The 23,028-nt window shown below is 44.8% G+C and overlaps 1 protein-coding gene and 1 long non-coding RNA gene across 3 annotated transcripts; one reads left to right on the top strand and one right to left on the bottom strand.

The window, feature by feature from the left end:
• Positions 1-526: 526 nt before the first annotated feature.
• LOC147134238 (uncharacterized) lies at positions 527-21,515 on the bottom strand. Of its 2 annotated transcripts, XR_015090173.1 has the most exons (11): positions 21,471-21,515; positions 19,376-19,491; positions 18,981-19,127; positions 16,910-17,097; positions 16,285-16,437; positions 10,403-10,794; positions 8,860-9,005; positions 6,013-8,765; positions 4,024-4,146; positions 757-920; positions 527-681 (listed from the first exon to the last, which is right to left on the bottom strand). It is a non-coding gene; the product is annotated as an uncharacterized LOC147134238 (long non-coding RNA). The 2 variants fall into 2 exon arrangements; XR_015090174.1 differs by lacking the exons at positions 16,910-17,097; positions 18,981-19,127; positions 19,376-19,491; positions 21,471-21,515 and having other exon boundaries at positions 16,281-16,540.
• Positions 9,677-18,269, top strand: lfng (LFNG O-fucosylpeptide 3-beta-N-acetylglucosaminyltransferase). The gene is made up of 8 exons (XM_086056184.1): positions 9,677-10,811; positions 15,509-15,557; positions 15,690-15,792; positions 15,865-16,018; positions 16,125-16,210; positions 16,302-16,467; positions 16,640-16,725; positions 16,985-18,269. The coding sequence occupies exons 1-8, from the start codon at positions 10,404-10,406 to the stop codon at positions 17,049-17,051; spliced, it is 1,119 nt and encodes a 372-aa protein (XP_085912310.1). The 5' UTR covers positions 9,677-10,403; the 3' UTR covers positions 17,052-18,269.
• Positions 21,516-23,028: the final 1,513 nt, after the last annotated feature.

The following is a 23,028-nucleotide window of genomic DNA, read 5'->3' as shown; positions in this document are numbered from 1 at the left end:
GACTGGCATCATCAGGAGACATAATATATAATATACAACTGCATGTAGTCGGCGTAGCTGTGGAAATTCACTCTGAAATTCACCACCAAGAGGGAGCGTATATGAATTAAACAATAAAGGACCTAAAATTGAACCTTGAGGCATCCCGCATTACTTCATAGACTTTCGAGAAGCATGGACTGTATCTAAACTTCCCATAACAGCGAGGTAGGATAACCATCATTTGTGTACAGCACCACAGAGGCCAGCTAGATATTTTAGTCTATTTCAAAGAATGGTGTGGTTTACTGTATCAAAAGCATTTTCGATAGATTAGACAAGGCTCCAACCGCCGTGTGTCGATCTCTCTGGCATCCATTAAGTAGCCCAATTGGCGAATGTTTCCAAGAAATTTTCATAACCCTTTAATAATAGACCAACCGAATGACTCAGAGTAGTTGTGAAACTATTCCTCATTTGTGGCTGCATGATTTCATTATACTGCCCCCCGGTGGCCTAGTCACACACGCAGATACAGTATACCTAATAAAGTGGTCGGGAAGTGTAGCTCCGTCATGCCGTTTCCACCGCAGGCAAGGCGAGCTCGGTTTGCACCTCACAGACGTCAAGGAGCCTTCCTGGAGATGTCCAGGTCGGGGTCAGAGACAGCGACCCGGGAAGTCGGGAGCTTTTCCGTCAATACTGCAGAGACAAAGAGGAGTCAGGGAGGATGGTGAACCGTTTTCCTGCTTCTGTTATTTTGATACGTAGTCCTACCTGTTTTGCTTTCTGCTCACGCACTGATGAGGCTTCCGTGTTTGCATTGGCACACGAGCGTACCTGCATTTTTGTTTTTGGCAACAATGGGTTCAGCAGCTTTGTCAGCCATTAGTCTCCAGTGTGAGTTTGACACACAACAGGTCACACAATGTTAGGTATACCTGCAGACAAAAGACAAAAGAACTGTATCAGCATTTATTAATTAGAACAACGCTAACAGTCAGGGTAGTATTCATTTATGTTACAGCGCACACTAAAAGCTGATTCTAATATTTGGAGCCTCTAAAACGAGAAATAATAATATTAACAATTGTTATAAATTATATAATTAAAGAAAAATGTAAACAATATTAGATTTTTTTTTAAATGTAAAGCTTGCTCAGTGGAATACATTCATTTGTTCAGGAATTTCTTATATTAGGTCTAAATATCCTGGAATTCCCAGAAGGTTTACAAGGAATGCTCCCCATCGATTGCATATGGAATGGGTCCACGCATGCTTTGTGTCCTCCTCCTTCATCTTCCTCCACAACAGTTCGGCGGAGACACGATGGGCCTCTCAAGATGCATATCTAATCGTGACCCCACTGAAGTGCAAGAGTTTTTCCACATTCTGCCACTCCAAAAAAGCCCTCACATCTTGACCCGGGTTCTGACCCGCCTAATGTTATACAAAGCATCCATCACAGGCCAAGAGGTGAGCCTCTGAGCTGCCAGCATTGTCGCAACGGCTCTTTGTGTTTGATCCAAGAACCCTCAGAGGGAAGGACAATGGAGCTTTCACAACAAAAGAAGACTGGGAGCTATTGTGTTTGGAACCTCTGGAAACAAGTCTCCCAGGGCCATCCTGATAAAACTCACCAATGTGATTGTTTTCTCAATAGATGAATGCAGCAAAACAGTTCAGTTCTGGTAATAAGCAAGGAAAACATGAAAAGGGGACATATTATGCTTTTTTAATTTTTTTTTTTTTCTGAGGGGGGGAGTCATAATTTAAAACAGTTTCAAAAGTACCCCAGGGTACACCAATGGTCCTCCAAAAGTTCTTAGTTCTGGAATTAAAATACGCTCTACCCAAAAATGTCACAAAAAACAATGAAAAGTTAATCAAAGCCATAGGAGAATATTCATTTGTCCAAACAAGTCTCTGGCTAGGGTCCAGCAGGCGGCTTGCTGATGCTGCGTGTCGCCGTGGTAACCAGCGCTGTGTGTTGTCAGATGTCCCCTTTTGCCCTGACCCCTTCCCACGGTGGCGGCACACTTTCCCCCCAGGGAGATTTTGCACACAACATCTGCCCTGTCTGACACTCCCACCCCCACCACTAAACTATGAGACTCCTCCCCCTCCAAAAGACAGAAGAAGAGCTTGGTGGACATCAACAAACACCTGCTGTGAGTCAGAGGTCAGCGCTAAAACTGCTTGTAATTTCAACTTTCATTCTACTCTTTTAAAACACAGTACAGCCGCATTCACTAAAATAGCATAATGTAGGACAAGCATGTTTCCAAAAGTAATCAGTGCTATACACTTTCTTTGTAATGCCATATATCCATACACATGTGCACATGTGGTGCACAACATGTGAAGATGACTTTTACTGGAATGTCGTGCGAGGTTTTCAACCAGACTTTTCTCAGCTTGCCTTGTGGTCATTTGCAGAAGGAAAGAGTAGGAGTTCCCCTGCCGTGTCCATTCTAAAGGAATCGGCCAGGCCTTCATCAATCTGCTCCGGCATTCCACAATAGCTGATCCACAATGGGACTCTCTCTCTCTCTCTCTCTCTCTCTCTCTATGGTTGTCCCTCTCTCTCTTTTCTGTGGCAGATGGCTTTGCCTCAGGGCCATCCACGCCAAGCCCCAATTGTTTGGGCTCCAGGGATCAAGGCAAGGGACCTTTGCTGCTCCTCCTTCAGTGGCCCGCTGGGGAGCAGAAGTTGCATTTCACCTCTATCCTTCAAAGATAGAAAATATAGCTAGTAAATATGTAGAAAAGGCCCTTATTTTCCCAGCCACAATATGTTTACTTAACTTGCTTGCGAGATAGATGTAGATGAAAGATATTCATTAGTTGGCGGAATTGATTGTTTTATGCAAGCTAGATGCATAGCATTAGCTAAAAAGATGTCAGAATATAGAAGTAGTCCTTTAAAAAAATGAAAAGGGGAAATACTGTACATTTCCATGCTAGTGTTCCTTTGCTTATTTAGCTAGCCTAGCACAATGGGAAATGGGCGTATATGACATTTTGGAGTTGAGCTATTGTCATTTACCTCAACTAGCATTAGCAACTGCTAGATAGCAGAAATATAGGGGAATGGATATTCAGGAACAAGAAAAACAGTTAGCTAACAAAATGATGATTTTTCAGAGAATATGTATGTAGGTAACGATATTAAAATGGTTTTACATAAGACAAATGCTGACCTCAGCTAACATTGGTACAGTATTTGCTAGACGGTTGATAAGATACCTGATTTGTAAGTTGATAACTACTTAGTGTGATTTATTTGATTCGCAAACAAGCAAAAACAGGGCTCTGCTAGCATTAGCGCCTGCTATACGCCCATTTACATAAAGCTGTCTCTTCATTAAGCTTCCACTTCAGCTCTTTCTGCTGCTCATCTTTTGGTGGTGGGCGTAAGCGTTCAACACATCTGTTGGCTCCGTGTGAGGCAAGTCTGGTCACAGAGGTGCTTTCATTGAGCCCAGAAAGGGAGCACCAAGGGGGTCCCCCTGATAGATAGCCCTTCATTCCAATGGAAAAGGGCGTGTGGGATAATGGGAAGAATAGGGGAAGCCATCAGTCCAGCACACCTCCTCCTCCTCCTCCTCATAGCACCTAAACATCCGCTTGTAAGGCTTAAACAAGCGCAGTTGCAGTCTAATCCGTTCCCGCACGTTTCCTGCCTCTGAGGTTGCCGATTCGTCTTCCTTTTACGATGACTTGTGATACACAAGGACATAATTAACTCTGGTGCGTTTTGCTTTTTCTTGGGCTTTTTTTTGTGATACGTATTCCAGATGTCACCACAGAACGGAACTTATGGGAAGAGGTTGTAATGACGGTCGCAGAAAGTAAAAAGGCAACTTATCCTGAAGTAGGGATCTGTGCTGGTTGCTCAGTACAAGATGGCCAAAGCGCTAAATCAGCAACAATAAATGACTATTAAAAATGTTCAGCTGATACCTAAAACTGTGAATGACCTGGCTCGTCTGTCCGTTTTAAAAATCGTACATGGTCTTTGAGCACAAGCGTTTGCTTACCCACGTTAAATAGCATTTGCGAGTAAAGTGTCATTCCGGATTGGGAGAAGGCAAAGTAGCGTTTCATCCACGGGAGTGGTGAGACACTTGGGCGCGGATGGGTGAAAGGATGTTTACTGTGGCCTTCGGGGTGCAGCAGCAGCAGCAGCAGCAGCAGGGATGGAGGACAGCATAGGGATGGAAAGACAAAAGACAAAACAATGTCCTATTTAAAGATGGCTCACTGCTGTTTATAAAGCGGCCTCGAGGCCAAGCGGTATGACGACAGCTAAAGTCTCCTTCCCCTCCACGCTGCGCATACACAGTGAAGCCTCACTATGAGCCGGGATTAAAGACCATGCCTGAAGTGAAAATGTGCAGAAAACGTGAGAGGGTGAGTTCTTCAGAAAATAGCTGTAAGTTAGGTTCGACTAAAAATGAGTCAACCGGTTGACTGTTTTAGAGGCTGAGAGACAGAAAGACAAACCAACAGCTGGCTGCAAGAGCGACTGACAAATGACAGTCAGAGAAACGGAAAGACGGAATCAGTACTTTATTCAAGCACAAGCGAAATGCCCTGTGGCAGTAGTCTCCGCAATGACAACAAACAGGGCCAAGCAGGCATACCTAGAACAATATTACACTGGGAATGCGGGAAATGTGTGATTCCATGCTATCTATATGGACTATAATGCTATTATGTGTATAAATCCCCAAATCTGTGGACATTATCCATTTAAGCGCTTATTGTGACATCTGCGTGAGAGCAAACAAAGCCTGTTACATCAATTCAAACTGGGGTAAAGCGGCAAGAAGACTTAGCAGCTCATGATGTATTCCCTCGAATTTTCTTTACACCAGCGGCTGTCCGTCCTGTGCTGACCCTCCTCTTATCTCGTAAACGTCCCTGCCGTGCGCGCCGCTCACCCCGAGCTTACGCACGCCCCACCCTGGTTATTGTCTACGCGCCGCCGCTGAGATCCCTCGTTTGAATCCAAACAGACACTTGCGGCGCTGCTCACAATGGCCGCCATTGTTCCGACCTGAAAGGAGAGCATGTGCTTTTGCTAATGCCGCACTCTCCGGGACAACCTCGGACATTCAGCCTTTTAATCAAAGAGCGCCGTCACGCTTGGGCGACTTCCTCCGAGGTGCCTGGAGGTTGTGGGAAAAGGGCCCACGAGTGAGTGTGGCCTCCATCTTGGGGGGGGGGTGGGGGGGCACTTGATGCTCAGGAATTAACTGTAGGGCTGTGCGCTTGGTCACGTGGCTTCATACCGGCACTAGTTTCCAAAGACTTGTTCCAATTTCTCAGGCATAATTTCAGTTTGGTTGACATACAGTCCAGCGATAGCTTTCAACATGTTCTCTGAGAGCACATTTAGTATTTCTGCCTTATTTGAATGATGTATGACAGCCAAAGTGACTTTACAACCCACGTGGGCAAATTTTCGTGTTTAAGGGACAAATTAGATTGTTAAAAGACAACATTTATCCTCCAACCTCAACCGTACAAAAATCCTTTATTAATACGTCACAAAAAGAAAACAGGTTCTGTTCTTCACAAACTGCACAGCGGCCGGCCTGGTACTACCACCATTGCTAGTGCTAACGCTAGTTCATAAATTTCCCTGAACTGTGGAACCTGAAGGCCTATTACCACAGTTTCATCCATTATCACTTCCTGCAGGTGTCCCGTTACTTTTGCCCGTGTAGCATGGCTAAATCCTATCGTTGACGTCTCCCACGGGAAACCAGAAAAGCTCGTAAGCGGTGTCACTGCTACGCTTTCCCACGGCTACTAACATGAGCTCGGCTGATCCTCACCGAGGTCAGTCAAGGAACCACGGGTACAATTAGGGGATTTATCATCAGCTTTTGCAGTTATACTTAAAAAAAAAACCCAAAAAAAACCATACATAACATTCTAAATCCATATTCTGTATGCCATTAGAACAATGCCTTTTGCTAATCTATTTAATATGAGAAGCTCAGCCCAGCTGAACCTACCACATGGGATAAACCGCTGCTCTGCCGGAGCTCCGTCGGGAGCTGATCCAAAGCCAGCGGCAGGAATTAATCCCGGTGACGAAAGTAGGGGGGGATTCCCTGAACGGACCAGGTTGGATCGTCTGGGAAGAAGGAGGGAATGCTTGGTGGGAAAATGTATAGTAAACTCCCAGGACATTTCATTAAGTACACCTGCACACCATGAGATCCGTAATACAAAAAAAAAAAAATCAAAATGAGTGACACTGAATTGGGAGGTGGTGGGGGGGCATTGTTGACATTGACGAGAATATTTGAAATGAACCATTTTCAATGTATATGTTATTGTCACTTTATTACACACGTCATGCTGAAAAACTACAACTAACTTGAAGTAACTAGAAGGTTAAAGCAGGCAAATAACCGCACCTCAAAGTAAAGTCGTCGTTTACAGTGCATAACAAAGCCTGCGTGTCTAACAGATTAGCAGTGTGCCCTCGGCCATTAGTTGGCATTTACAAGATTGCCCCTCACTGTTTTCGCAAGGTAATAAAGTAATTGAAGTGGCCCTGCAGGCACATCTGCTTTTCATTGCGACGTCTCCCTCATTTAGTCTGGCCTCTCATGTTGCCGTATATCACCCTTGGCCCCCCCGTCGTGCACTCACTCGCTCGCTCAACAACACTGGCGCTACCCAAAACATGAACTAGGATCCACCGAGGTGTGGAAAAGAAAAAGAAAAAAGGAAAAAAGCCAGTGAAAATCTGTCGGACTGTGAAATCGAAGCAGCGCGCGGTTCATCTTTGCTGGCTGGTAATGGTGCTAAGTAGCAACAGATGTGGTAGATCGCAGATGGATGACCTTGAAATGGTGGCGCCATCTGTCATTGATCTCTGTGGGATATATATACAGTGGCATCAGAGGGGAATATTGTGACACGGCCCTCAAAGGAGGTGGCGAAGGGGGGGGGGGGGGCGACTCAACATCAGAAGGAAAAATTCCCATCACAGCATCCGTCCCAGAGGCTGCTGCTAATCCTGACACCCAGGGGAGTCCTCCTCAATACCTGTGGTCACCTGACCACAAGGAAAACGGCTCATTGCACGGTGAACAGAAAACGAATGGCACTCTTGCCTATGTACAGCATAGCTATTGTACACTTCCACAGAGCAATCCTAATTCAAGGTATGGCAATTAGGATACACCGATGAGGCCGTAAAGACCCCTCTCCCAATTCAGTGTCACTTTTCTGATGTTGACTGTTGTACAATCTTGAGGCCCACAGAGTGAAAGTGGGCCACGGGCGACTTTCATCTTAAATAGACGCTTGGTTTGTTGTGTGCAGGAGGCTAATAAAAACGGTCATTACGAGAGTTTAATAATACAATAAGGAGCTGTGGTGTCCATTTTGACCCAAGTTACCAAATATTATCGCTCGCTGTAGTGCTACATTGTCAACAGTAAGTGTGGCAAGAATCATTTAAATAGTGATACAAGCATGACATTTGGTGCATATACTCTTCAAATCCCACTCTGCTGATCAATTCAAATGTGTCTGACAAAAAAAAAAAAGACTTTCTACATTTCATAACTTGGAATGCATTAATTTTAAGCCCCATAGGTGTACTCAAGTTGAATATAAAGTTGGACGTTGGACATGTTTTCAGTCTAATATTTTCAAATGCTGACAGTGCAAGAATAACCCGCCTGTCTGGAACAGTTAGAGAATATTTCAGTCCCCCCCCCAAAAAAAAAAGACTGCAAGAGCTTCAAGTAACTGTTCTTCAACGGTTGTCCAAGAATTTTGCAAAGAGTTTTAAGTTGGATCTGAAGACCAAATTTCATGCTTGTATCACCATTTTAAGTTTCTCCCACTTATGCGCTCCATTCGTCACAGCGCCAGAGCTGAGATTCGAACCTCAACAACTGGGAGGCAGATGTGCTAACCACTTTATTTGGACACTTTTGGCTTTCAATAACTTGCGCAACATTCCAAAAGCCTACCGGCAGCAGTGTTGGGATGATCACAGAGCAGCAGAGAAGCTGTAGTGATTATTTTCCTTGTCAATGTGCATCAGATGCAATCAGCTTTGTGAAAACAAGAACTAGAAATAGCAGGGCTTCAATTTAAACATCCGATGGAGCTTTACTAGACCCCCCACCCCCACCCCTACCCCTACCCCTACCGTGGCGTTATTTTGCGGCTCACCAGCGGGAGGAAGTGAGTTTGTGTTTTGACGTGGGAGACAAGTTGCGGTTTTGTTTTTCCAGGACGGAGGAAGCCGTGACTACTTTTCGTTTTAAACAAGCCAGCGGGTGCAAAAAGGAGCCTAAACGAGCCTGCGAGGTGGGGCGAAAGTCCGGCGAGCGCCGCACAAAGAGGCCTTTGGACGCGAGGAGAATGAAGGCCACACAGACGACCCCCTCCGCTTGGTTTCTTGCGGTCCCTTTTGGACGCCTTCGCATGCACAAATGAGGACAAAAGAGCTTGTCAGGAGCACAAAGAGCACTTCTAAGTTATGTCGCGCCATTCAACACCTGCAATGGAAAAGATGTTATTCCAAAAGCCACCTTCATCACGAAGCGTCGCTGTGCGCTGCCGAGGCTCTGAGCAGCTGCGAGTCGGGCCTTTGGTCAGCATCACTGGTGAAAGCCACCATTTAAATAATAACAAGTGCGCAGCAACGGACAACTGCTCCCGGTTCCTCCCTTGGTCCACGGAGAACAATGGAGGCTATTTCAGCAGCCCGGACACAGCTCACGGTCAAGTGAGACTAAATGGAATGGAAAAGACAAAACACAAAGGATTGTTTTAGATTTCACAATAAATCTGTCGGGCTTGACTAGTGGTTAGAACATCTGCCTCACAGTTCTGAGGTTTAGAGTTTGAATCTTGGCCTTCCTGTGTAGACTTGGCGTGTTGTCCCTGTGCTTGCATGTTCCAGCTTCCTCCCACATTGTCTACAGGTGTGCCCTGCGATTGGCTGACAAGAAGTCCAGCTTGTAAAAGTTAGCTGGGGAAACAAGGAAACATTCCCCCAAAAATTCAATGAGCTGCAAAAAATTATTTGCTGTTTGGTGGAAAAGAGTTGTAGTCTAGCTACAATCACCAATGGAAAACATATGACCAGTAAGATATACTCAATACTCAAAGTAGCTAACTTATTTCTAACTGTATTCTATTAGTTTTGAGCCCGTAGAAAATCTCAATTTGACTGCAATTACAATATAACATTTTATGTTTCAGCTCTACAATTCTGTGGTTCTCAAACTGGGGTCCCCGGACTCCTTTGGATCTGCAACCCATTAAAGACCACCAAGAAGTTCAACTTTAAAAAAATACAAATTTATTTTAAAAAACATCACCACTTTTTTGTCCTCTAAAAATATGAATTTGGCGGCGAAACATCACAAATTTTTAAAACTTAAAAAAAGGCCACTTCACAATCCCGATACTACACATGGCAGTAATGTTTAATTGGTGTTAGTATAAGAGGAGTTCCCTCTAAAATAGGGATCTCTAGGGAGTGGTGGAAGCAACAAAGTACAAATACTTTGTTACTGTACTTAAGTACATTTTCAGGTATCTGTACTAATTTTCTGATGACCTTTTACATTTACAACCTACATTTTGAAAGACATAACTGTACTTTATATGCTTTACCTTGTCAAAATAAGCTTGTAATTTTTTCAACCTTACAATGCAGTGGCATATATGGCGAGAAAGTCGATTTGGGATTAATGTTATCGGGTCTAATAATTTGTTGTGCTTTATGTTAGCTATGCTATGCTAGTAAAAACCACCAGCTGCTGCGTTAAAAAAAAATAAAATAAAATAATATACACACACACACACAAGTCAAATGTATTTCATCAGTAATTATCATTAGCTGATTTTTCATTTTTTATTTTCATCATCTACAATGTTAGGCTAGCAAAGCTTTGGGAACTCATAACATCAAGCCAATGCTTGCTATCGCTTGGTTTGTTTTCTTTTTACTTTTGTACTAATCTGTATTTGCTTTAGTTTTAGTTACCATTAAGTGCAGACGTAGTATCAGTTCTTCTGCCGAAAAGGTTACCTGCGTAAAGTTGGCCCTCCACCCCACATAAAACTGGGAGAAATAGCCTGTTACGTTTGTGCTTCATTTGTGCCGTTAAAAGTTCCGTTTTCACGCAGGTGAAAACGTTTGACAGCACCTGCTATATTCAAATGTTGCTGCCGTCAAGGGCCGCCCAGTGGGCGTGGTCATAGCGGAACCTTATACATCTGCTCTCGTGACTCACCGCCAATCGCTCTCTAGCAATGTGCCGCATCGGACCTCCTCAAAATTTCTTCTTTTAAATTACTATATGGACTTTGCGTTGGAAATTCTCTGTTTTCTTTATATTTTGTAATTTTTTTTTTTACCATGTTGAAGAACAATGGGAAGAAGACGGCCGTCTGCGTTGGCACCGCGGCAGTTCTCTGCCTGCTGATGTTGTTGGTCGCCGTGCGGCATCACGGAGCTCAAGTAGACGCGCAGAGTACCGGCCAGGAGGCCACTCGGTCGCTACTCGGGACCGAAGGTGGGGAGGCGGCATCGGAAGGCGGCGGACAGAGGGGATTCTCGGCGTACTTCGGCAAGCTGAGCCGCGGACGCAGGGAGGCGGGGAAGCCCACCGCGCGCTCCTCTGGCTCCGCCGGCGAGACGTCACCTCCCCCGGCCGAGGACATCAGACCCGATGACCTGTTCATCGCGGTGAAGACCACCAAGAAGTTCCACCAGTCCAGACTCAACCTGCTTCTGGACACTTGGATTTCTAGGAGTATGCAACAGGTAAATATGAACTTTAATGACGCTTACAATGATGCTCCGTGTTTAGTGAATGATTTTCGGCAAATTTGGGGACGATTATACATTTTTAAGAAAACAGCACCAAACAAAAATCTCACTAAAAGTATAAACACACTGAAATAATGATAAAGCTATTTTTTCTTTGTTCGAATGGCAACAGGTGGATACACAGGTTAACTGTACCTTCTGCCATCCAGCAGACAATCATTTAACTGTTCTGCCTGTCACTATACTGGCATAGATGGATGGACATTATTTGCTTTTGTTGGGACTTTTGGGTTGCCATTGTCACTTGCTTGGTTTGTTGAGTTTGCAAAAAAATACATCAAGGGAAATTATACCCGACAGGGGTTGAAAATGACTGGGCTTCCACAGTGAAAGAGGGCTGCTTACATTTTTGTAATCACACCCATAAGTATGCGACAACGAAGTAGACTCTCAAGCGCCCGCACCCCCCCCCCCCCCGCCTGCATTTGTCAGTTTTTATCTTCCTCTGAGTGATGTGCCTGAGAACGAAGAGAACACTTTCAAGCAAGGGGACTCCCCCCCCCCCCCGCTCCACTCTGCCTATTGTGCCTCCTCTTTTTGAGGTGTCCCTTGTGAATGCCCCCACCCGGTGCAATGGATGCCTCCGCGGCAAGCGCCGACTCTCCAAGCGCCTTGTCCCCCTCTCTCGCAGTCCTGGCAGGAACAAAGCTGGTCTTTTGGGGACAGAGGGGGGGGGCTGAAGAAAAGCTTTCCCAGCGCCCCGTCTGCCCTCTCTCTTTCCATGGGAACACGAGAGAGCTCGAGTCTGGGTCAGGCTTTAACAGAGGGATGGGGGGCTTCGTCTTCAAGGGGATGCCCGTGGGACAAAAAGGGGGTGCAAGTGTGTGAAAATGTGGCTGCACAAAGTTGCCCGGTCAAAGTGATTTCATCCTGCATACAGGGGCGTCACATTGGCTTTACAGTCCGTTCGACTGAGCCCCCAAATTTCAAAGTGATGACATTTTGCATTTTGACATTTGCGCTCTCATTTGCTGACACCCACGTCACTCACCAGGCCAGCCATACACACTAAAAGTCACAGATATTATCGTGTGGAGCGTGATGATGGCGTCCCCTCATGTGCACACTATGGTGTTAAATAAAGCAAAATCATGTATGCTCTTTTAATTGGTAGGTCGCTAGCCATGATATGTATGTTAGCATCTGCTGTTTAAACGACTTGTTGTATATAGTGGATTTAGTTGTACTAAGAAGCCAGATGCTTCCCTCTGTTGTTTTCATTTCTGGCATTAGCGTTTGCTGAGTCTTTCCAGCACCATTGCTTACGGCCCCCCTTTGGGCAACCCCACAGATTTCCATTTAGTTTTAGGTCTGGGCTCTGGCTGGACCATCTCTAAAGTGCTCAAATTCAATTGTGGCCAGTAAAGTCAACCTTGGATGCATCAGTACATATTTGTGCATACAGTATGTGGCCTAAGTGTCCTAATTGCTGGTAATGACTGTAAGGGGCAAAATCTTCTACAGCGACAAGAGTCAAAGATGTCCTGGAAAGGCAGCTGGCGAGCGGCCACGGGGACAATAAGGGACAGAGCGAGGCCACAATGCAAGAGGGAGTTTCCAGCGAGGGGGGGGGGCACCAGGTGGTCAGGAGACACAGAACAAAGGACGTCCCCCTAATGGCGGCCATATGATGCTCCCGGTTCCCACCGCCTACATATGGCCGCCGCTCATTCTCACGCTCAGCTGATGAACATCTGTGGCGTCGCAATGGCATCTGTGCCTCTTTCATGCTGGCGGGCGTTTATTTCGGTTCTTCTGTCTTCATCCTTTACATGCGTGTAGATTATGACACAATGGCGCCTCTAATCTTTGAGTCGGGCCAAAGTGCAACTGGTTAGCGTCACATGCAACAAGCCCTTAATAGCTTTTATTAGTCCATGTGTTCATCAATATTCTAATAATTCCCATAACAACAACTGTGACGATGTAGTTTTAGGCCTCAAAATTTGTGTCATATTCTATTGTCATTTTTAATTCTTCATTACATTTTTATAATCGTGCGTATTGGAGCTAATTAATAAAAATACTTTTTCGTTTTTTTTTCCAATTTCAAAATAAAATAAAAAAATGAAAAATCATTATTTTTATTTTAAAACCCTTTAAAAAGTACATCCATCGATCGACCTGTATTAGCATTTTAAAATCTTGAGACTTTAAAATTGAAAACATGAAATGAAAATTATGTTAAAATCCTATCACGTGTATCGTTTTCTGACTCTTATTTAAAAAAATTATACAGTGCAATATCAATTTATTTGAATTATTCTTTTACTTTCATGTGCTACAAAAAATGAACTATATATTTTTGGGGGTTTTAACCCAAATGTGCCAAATATGGTTCTCTACCTGATAGACAACATTATACTGTAACAATGTAGAATAAATATAATAAGGCAGCAACTTCACAATGGGTGCTTAAAAGTGGAAATGGGTGGACCTCAATAAAAGAGAGAGTGTAACTTCTTTTTTTTTTTTTTCTTTTCCTAAAGAACACTTGCGTAAGTTTGTACAATCGGGTCAGGGGTACACGCGGGAGGGTGGTGGAGAATAGAGGGAAGAGTGCCCGCTGTTGCATTTCCTTCCTGTGGAGCTGGAGGCAGCCATGCAGGCACCACGCGCGTTCAGCTCAGACAGGGGGCCACGCCGAGCCTTCCTGTGGTTTCAAGTAACCCCCCCCCCCCCCTCGGCCCCTCCTCTCTTATCTCCGCTTCACACACACACACTTGATTTGCATGTAGTGAAAGTAACTGCGCGTCTGATTGTCAGTTTAGAAACAAAGACAGTGGGGCGGGGATGGTGCCGTGCGGGGTTAACTCCTGCAGCTGTATGCAAATGCAGGCAAACATGTTGAGGATTTACCCAGCAGAGACTTTTACTCGGCACGAAAACTCACAGCATTGTTCCCGTTACAGCAGAGGAGGGGGTGACGTAGTGAGAGAGTGAATGGTCGCATAGTTTTTGATTTACTAATCAAGACTGGGATCCCAGCACCCCCCGCCCCACCGCTTCCCGGCCCCGCCACCTGCCATTAGCGCGCCCGTCCCGGCGCCGTCATCCGGCCGTCTGCCCCGTGTGACTGAACAAATAAAGTCTCATGGCGGTGCGCTTTAGTGAGTTTGCCGCACAAACAGCGCCAGACGTTTCTCATTGTGCGGGGAGAAGGGGGCAGAAAGAGGTCAGGCCCAGCTGTGGGGTGCGCCCTTTACAATGGGGGAGTGTTAAAATGGCCTTCGTACCGTATACACTATATTGTTTATACATTTTGCCATAAAGATTCCATCCGTCCGTTTTCTAGAGCACATTTCCTACCCCATCTGATTTAGGAGACGAAAAGTGGGTACACATTGGTCGGCAGCAGGGTGAATGAGTGAGTGTCAGAGTTAGCAAATAAATGTATACGTTTTGGTAGCAAGTTAGCAAAACACTAATAATAATAATAAAAACAGATGATAGAAATTGCATCTTAATGGGAATATGAGAGGACGGACAAGGGAAAAAAAAATTGCAAGTACTTAAAGCGGAAGTCAACCCAAACATATTTTTTTCAAGAATATATTCCCACCAGGCCCACTAGTTGAAACACGACATTCTGATTAATTTTGTGTTTGTGGAATATAAGTTAAATAGTAAAATGCACTCTTTTTTTAGCCATTTCTGGCGGCAGCCATTTTGTCTTCTGTCGACTGAAAATGACATCACGACTGCTCACAACGACCAATCACGGCTGACCTGTTCTCTGAATCTGAGCCGTGATTGGTCCTTGTGAGCAGCTGTGATGTCATTTTCAGTCGACAGAAGACAAAATGGCCGCCCCCAGACACGGCTAAAAACGAGTGGATTAACACTTATTCCACAAACGTAATATTTATCAGAATGCCCTGTTTCAACTAGTGGGCTTGCATAGAACATATTCCTGAAAAAAATATACGACTGATACGAGTCCAATATCGGTTCCTGAAAAGTCGAATCAGACCTGAATCCAAACATTCCACTCCATTCCCCCAGCAAAGTATGGCTCGCAGACTTTGAAAAAAGGCGTGCAGAGACACGTGTCGCCAGACAACGCTGGCGTGCTGCTCGGCAGGTGCCGGCTCACCTGAAGAGTAAACGGGTCGACTGTCGGCCAGCACCTGCTGCCACACAACAGTCTTTTCACACCTGCATTCAAATATGAGCTCACGCCTGGCTTGTGCTTGGGGGCGGTGCGAATGCGCGAATGAGATAGCGAATAGGGATGGATCGGGGGGCCGGTCGAACGCTTCGCCCTCCCGCTTTTTGTGTTCTGTCGTCTGGGATGCTTTGGGGGCGGTTGTGCGGTTGCTATGGAGTGAGTGAGAAGCGGCACAAAAGGCCTTTATGGGCTGTTTAACTCGCCAATGTGTTTTCTCCCCGAGATAAAAGCACGGCTGAATGATGCTAATCACTGCGCTTGTCATCAAGGAAAAAGACCCAAGAGTTATTTTTGCGGGGGAGGAGGTCTCACACAACATTTGGTACACATGCTCATCTACAGCTGAATCAAATGTTTACAAAGATATAAAAAGATGACACGATTTTGTTTGAATTTCTCAGGTGTACCAGATGTATACAAGCATTAGCTCTAACTCTAATTTGTCATTGTTTGTCCGCAGACATACATCTTCACAGATGGCGAGGATGAGGAGCTCAAAAGGAAAATCGGTGAGGCGTCCTGTTGCCGAAATAATTTTATCTCACTACCCACACGTGCAATATGTTGCACAAAAAAAAAAAAAAAAAAGCACCATTGATGGGGAACTTCGTGTCATAACTCTTGTTCATGTGTGGCCGCAGGGAGTCACGCCATCAACACCAACTGCTCGGCCGCTCACAGCCGACAGGCCCTGTCCTGCAAGATGGCCGTGGAGTACGATAAGTTCATCGAGGCGGGCAAGAAGTCAGTGTTTGAGAAACACGCGCACACACACACACGTTGAGTCCGGGGTCTCACGATGTATTTGTCGCTCAGGTGGTTCTGTCACGTGGACGACGACAACTACGTCAACGTCCGCGCTCTGCTCAAGCAGCTCTCTCGGTATCAGCACACACAGGACGTGTACATCGGAAAGCCCAGCCTGGACAGGCCCATAGAGGCCACCGAGAGGCTGGGCGACAATAAGATGGTGCGTGCACGACCGCTTTTTAAAATTGTATTCTTTTTTTTTTAATTTTTTTTTTTTTATCCCACGCTATGGGATTACAAGACGTTTTTCTGTCTTCTCGTTCTAGAAGCCAGTCAACTTCTGGTTCGCTACTGGGGGAGCGGGTTTCTGTGTGAGTCGCGGTCTGGCACTCAAGATGAGCCCGTGGGCCAGGTAAGACAAATATATATTTACACCATAAAAGAAAAAAAAAAAAAAAAAAGGCTATACATCCATCCCTTACCTACGTGTGGCGTCTCTCCAGCGGCGGCCATTTCATGAACACGGCGGAGAAGATCCGCCTGCCCGACGACTGCACCGTGGGCTACATCATCGAGTCCGTGCTGGGCGTCTCGCTCACGCGCAGCAACCTGTTCCACTCGCACCTGGAGAACCTGCAACTAGTGTCCAGATCGGAGATCCACAAGCAGGTGAGGAGGAAAACCAAAATGTTTTGATGAAAATGTCTGGCAGTTAATGGTATATGTGGGGATACCGACCTACACCGATACTACACACCGATACTACACCAGCCTGACATATACAGGATCTTCTTTCGTGTTACTTTCGAGTGAAACTTATGCCTTGTCATCTCTCCCTCAGATCACTCTCAGCTATGGGATGTTTGAAAACAAGAGCAATATCATCAATTTGAAAGGAGCTTTCCCTGTAGAGGAGGATCCATCCAGGTGAGAGACTAAACATTAGGTACACCTGCACGTGGTCTGAATGTGACATCTGTGACATATACACACATATACAATTTTTTTTTTCTATACATATATAGTCAAGGACTGTATCTGATAGTGGTACTCAAGTCATTATAGTTGTAAAGGCAACAGCTGGGGATGTCACGCGCATGTGCAGGCATACCGTACTGACGATGTCATCATTATTTCCAAGCCAAAGTTCCATTCCCATCTAACTGTGGTCTCCCGTCGGTCGCAGGTTCAAGTCGGTGCACTGCCTGGTGTACCCGGACACGCCGTGGTGTCCGCCCCAGGTTGCCCTGTAGGGCGACCGCTCCTCTCTCATACTCGTCCTGCGCCTCGCCTCGGTATCTGAAAGGCGGGCGAGGACCAGCGTTTTTCGTCATTGTCAAGACCGCCTCGCCGCTGGGTTCTTCCAGCGAGCGCTACGGCGGGCTTTTTCGTGTAAGTGGGCTGCTGTGCGGCCCGCCGATTACGGGACTACCGCCACTTCCAAGTGGATTTCGACTTTTTTTTTTTTTTTAAAGGTTTGCAGGCAATCAGTTGAGCTTTTTGTACATGTTGCTTGTAAATGTATCTTGCAATTCTCATAGAATGTATTTCATATTCCCGCGCCCTTTGTTTGCCAGCTTTACGCCGTCTTTGATTTTATTTTTTGGAACGTGAGCTTTTTAAAAATGGGAACGCTTCAAAGCATTTTGACTCCGGACAAACGCTCTCATGTGAAGATTTTGTTGTGCTTTTACGTGAACAGTGTTATATGACTGACCTTATCTGAACTTCATTAGGATGAAGCACTTTGACCTCTTTAAAAAAAAAAACAAAAAAAAAATGAAAATGACATCCTGGAATGACTTCAGATTTGTGTCAAAAACAACAAATCCCCTGCAAAATCTCTTCTATTCCTTTGTATGTAACTTATAAATGCACTCCTTGCATCCGTTACAATCAGGAGGGAAATAATGAACGGGAGAGATTTTGATTTGCTTTTTTTTTTCTCTTTGAATTATTACAATTTTGCTTAAAAATTGCACAGCTGAATTTCAAATGAGCTGATGCCTTGCTGTCGGGAAGATGCTCGTTTCTCAAGACTCGAAGCAAAGAAAGTCATGTGTACTCCAAAAAAAAAAAAAAACATGATCGATAGTGATTTCGTCTCGCTTGCGGAGTTCTACGAGGCGACAATTTAACCTGAGCGACATCAGCATCTCTGCATGGAGTCGACCCATATTGGGTTACGCTGTACATGATGACGACAGTATTGTATACTGTGCCTTCGTTAGCGGCCGTTGTGTACAGGAATGTTTTCGAATGTAACGTGGTTTACGTCTGTTTTTTTTTTTTTTTTTTTTTTTGAATTGTTGTACTGCTTTTTATTCTCCAGCATCTGGAGGGTTGGAACAGTTCATTCCCAATGATGACGTCTCAGGGATTATGATCTGATCCTGCTATTTAACTAACACGGGCCCCCGTGTTGGGGGGCCCAATACGTCAAAAATAAAAAGTGCATAACCACTGAGAAACATCTGGATTTTCTGGCGTTTTTATTGTCCTCCATCAGGATCCACGTGATCACTGTTTTGCTGACTGAAAATCCGAGAATTTAGTTGGATTTCGTACAACACTTTTAAAGATGGAGTCAACCCAAACATATTCTTTTCAAGAATATGTCCTATGCAAGCCCAGTAGTTGAAACAAAATAAGTTCGGGTTGACTTCCCCTTTAAAAACGCATTTTGTCACTTCGATACTATACCTTGCAACGACACTGTGAAACAATACCATATTTTTTATCGTTCCAAATATTACGCAATAAAAATCATTACGAATATATACTTTTTTTATTACCAGTCAGTTTTTTTTTACTATCACCGTGCAACCCTCGCGTGTCTGTTTTCCTGTTGCTGCCGCCTCTCCTTGTCCTTTTCTCTGCAAAGACTTGAAGGGAGGCGCTTTCCTGGTATCGCGGTTGATGCCTTACCATATTTTCCCACATAAGAACACCACTGACTATATTTTGAAGATGAAACTTTTGAACTCAAGCAGGAATGTGAACTCGGGGCTCTGATGTGGGGAGGTCTGATCATCTTGCCCTGCGCCCTCAAAAAAAAAAAAAAAACGTCATCTCCTCGTGTGGCGCACACCCGCCGTCCCCCTTGTTCCACGGCGCCGAGCATAGGAACACGCATCGTATCAACTGTAAACTTTGGTCTACCGCCGAAGACTAGTAATTACCTTTAATAACGGCCTGCTGCACACATGTGACAGGCGGGTGTGTGGGAAGGATGCCGAGGGATAATTGTACAAATATCATTCAGTTCATGAACTGGAGCCTGCAGTCTGGAGGAAATACGAGGGGGTGGGAAGAGCATCTTTCCAGCACTGTAAAAGATCAAACGGCATCGACAGTAGTTGCACATTTAACGCTTGCCAATCTAATGACCTAAAAAGTTCAACGTCACAAGCACTTCTTCCCTCATGGGAATATAGGGCATTCGCCTGAAAGTATCAATCAGAAAAAATACTAAATAAAAAAAAAAGAAAAAAAAACATCAGGCACTCGCTTCCTCATGTCTTCGAAGCGACAAATTTCGAGGACGCTTTCGTCGCGGCATAAATCATCAACTCACCCGTCAAGCAGGCTGGAGAATTCCGTGCCGTCTTGGGAGATTTACGACAAAGGTGTCGGAGATGATGGATGCGTGTTAGGCAAGACAAAAAGACTCCCCACGTTATTCCGCATTCCCTGCAAGGCAAAACTAGGATTATGATTTGTGGTGGGAATGTTTTGTGTCCTTCTAATTGTCTCCCATGCATGAGTCAATTCGCTTTCTGCTTCAGGGAAAAGTTTATTTTTACAGACTTTTTCCGCACAATCACATCCACTTTAGTACAAAGAAAGCTCACATCTACAATAACGATCCACGTCCGCGTGATTGCTATCGAGATAATACGCACATTCTGTTCATGTCACAGTGGGCGGAGGCAAATTGCTCGAGAGTAGTCAATCTAAGACAATTTTATAAGACAAAGAATGTTCGGCAAGAGGCAAAATCTGGACAAAAAAAAGCCGTACTCTCTTTATGTGCGTACCCGTCTTAAGCTAGCAAAGGGAAAACAAGGGCTAAAAAAAAGAGAGAGGGGGGGGGAAGAGCAACCCCCAAACTATGCTCCTCTGGGTCGGGGGCACAGAGTGGGATCCGGAAAAACACCTCATCAAGTAGTGACATAAAAACAATACAAAAGAACTTCGGCATATTGCTAGGATGAATCCAAAAGTATTTGTTGGTAACTGTAGATTCCACAGTGAAGTTACTAAACAAGAAGGTAAAGATGCAAAGATGGAAGAACATTGAACACAGTGACAAGGTTGTTAGCACTTTGCACCTTGTTGATGGAAACACAATCACAAAAGTGTGCTTCCTTGCACTTCCCATTCAACAACCACAAGGTACCTGTGAAGTTTTGTCAGCTCTTTAAAGTCACGTTTACGACTGAATCAAAGAGGCAAACAGCGGAGGGGGGTTAATTTGTCAGCGGCAGCCAACGAGGGACATTCCTGATATCGTAGGGGATTACGCAGACAGTGGCCGCTCGCACGTTGTCTTTTTGGCTTCCCTCCACGGCGTCCAACTAAGTAGCGGCATTGTCCGCCGGATCATACCCAATGTCGGCCCTCGGCAGACATCGCACAGCAACTGGCAGAGGCCTTGATCCCCTCTAACACACACACACACACACAGCGCCTAATCTCACTATCACGTGTCACCACTGGAACTTGAACTCTGGAGAGGACATGCTCCGGCAACAGCTTGAAGAGTGCTTGAAATAAGAGTTTTTCTTCCAGAGTTCAAATGAACTCCCTGTGGAATGTTGTATGATGCATAAATATACAGTATATATTTCTGTTGCTAGTTTCTTTGGACTAATGCTATCTGTTAGCCAGTCTTTGGCGTTCCGCATTGTTTGTTAGCATTAAGCTATTTACATTTTGAAAGGCAAAGCCCTGTGGTTGTAAATACACAACGTGTTATTTTTGTCTCAGGTTTAATTTGACTGCTCTTTAACTCCTAACAAATTCTTACTTCAAAATATTTTTATACTTTTAACATTTGAATTCATATAATAAATGGACTCTTATTCTTTTTGCCTGTTGGAAGACCTACTCTGTGGGCACAGACAATGTGATTAAACTCTAGGAATACAGTAAAGCTAGGGGCAAAAACGCTTTGGAGAGGCATGTAGCATCCCAGTGAGCAGGAGGTTCTCGCTTTCCCTTTTTGGGATAAGTGGACAGCGCCATTAATCCTTCACTGGATGCTTGCGCTCTCTGACTGGTGTGGCTGACGCGCATAAAGGAGGAGGTGGGCAGTGAATAACGTGACACCCACCATCAGCGACTACCCGCTCCCCAACCCCCTTTCCTAAAAGTCATCCAGGACGCAGCTGCCTCCTTGAGAACACACACCACACAATGTGGTACACACTGAAGCAACAAAGCAGCAGGCGTTCAACTGATAGTCAATTACATTTACCTAATGGATTTTAGCCCGTCAATCATTTCAAAGAACTAAACAAATGACAATCATCTGATAAGATTGCAGTTCAACATTTACATACAGCGAGCAACAAAGTCAACATTGAGGGGAAGTTGCTAAGTGAGTTCAGTTATTTCGTATCAATGACTAATTTTTAAACGTTTTGCCGTTAACAGTCCGCCCTTACCGGGAATCAGTTGTGCAGTGACCCACGAGGGCCGCTGCCACCTGCTGGACTGGAGTGGTATGACATTCCCAACAAAACATATTTTATTGTCACTGTCTTATTCCACTTTGAATGGTGACGCTGCACTAAGCAAAAGGGGGTCATGACCAGAGAGCTCAATTAGGATGGAACGTGGGTGATTTGACGCTCCAGAGCCAGGACCACAGAGATCACGTTGAATAGAAATAGACGCGGCCTTGTGTGGCTCTCAATGCTTTTCACGGTGCAGCTGTCCAGTGTGGCATCACAAGAAGCTCTGTGCTCCAAGCAGCTGGCAGAGAGCCCCAACAGACCCAGGAAGTGTCCATGAGGGGTGGGGGTTTGGGAGCAAGTGCAGTTCTGGTGTCTGCAACGCCCCCCCTTCAAGCCATTCAGCTCCTCGCCTCAAAGCTTTAGTGACGCATTCCACCAGTCCGGCAACAAGCAACGTAATTAAATTTCCTCAACGGCGAGACCGTGTGAAATTTCATTTGCATCCCAACTGTCTGATAATAACCCCCCTCCTGCCATTACACTCCCCGCTGGCCCCTCCTCCTCCTCCGCCGCCATGCTGTTTGTTTACAGCCTTGTTTGGCACAACCAGAACAATCAACAGCAGGAGAGATGATGTCATCTTTACTCCATCGTTCGCTTTCTAGCCTCTTCTCACAGTCGTGCTAGGAAAGTCATAAAAATAATTACCACGCTGTCTTGGTGAAGAACAAATTAAAATACTCAAATTGAGCTGGACATGTGTGAGAAATTTCTAACCAATCAAAAATATTTGATGTGCGTGCTCTCTGTCAAACTTCGCTCAAAAAAAAAAAGGCCATTAAGATGAACATAGAAATGAAGTCTGTCTGACTTGTTAGGTTGAGGATGGTCAATAAGCTTTATTGACATCACTCTGATGTAATAAGAGAAATTTCCAAACAAATTACACACATTGAGTGATGTCTGTGAACAGCATAAACATTCCATGCATGAAATTTTCGCTAATTTTAAAAGTTGCAAGTCAAAATGGAGTAACAGCACCCTCGTCTGGCAGAATTGAACACCCCAAATGTCACTTCTGTCGACTCAAGATGACATCGAAGTCGCTCAGATAATGTTTTCTGAAGCTGAGCCATGATTGGTCATTATCTGAGCCCTGGGCAACTTCTACGTCATCTTCAGTTGACATAAGTGACAAAATAGCTGCACAGAGATGGTTAAAAGTGGGTGCATTTTGCCGCTTAACTTATATTCCACAAACACAATATTAATCAGAATGCTGCATTTCAACTAGCGGGCTTGCATAGAACATGTTCTAGAAAAAAAGTGTTTGGTTTGACTTCCCCTTTGACACCTAAATTATGCTAGTGCAGGAACGCTGAGCCTTTTCCCGGTCATTTTTTGTAATTGTAATGGTTTCAGATTTATGTTGGATGTCATTTGAAATCACAATACTCACACACACGCCTTTGAACACAAGCTGGCCAATGTAAGTGCTGCTACCTCGTGTCTAATAATGGAATGAAACCCTTAGGAAACACCAAGG

This window comes from Filicampus tigris, chromosome 16 (assembly GCF_054856515.1).
Source record: "Filicampus tigris isolate MCC_2025a chromosome 16, RoL_Ftig_1.0, whole genome shotgun sequence".
NCBI lineage: Eukaryota > Metazoa > Chordata > Actinopteri > Syngnathiformes > Syngnathidae > Filicampus > Filicampus tigris.
Note: the sequence above shows the minus strand (reverse complement) of the source record. Positions and strands in the feature narration are given on the sequence as shown.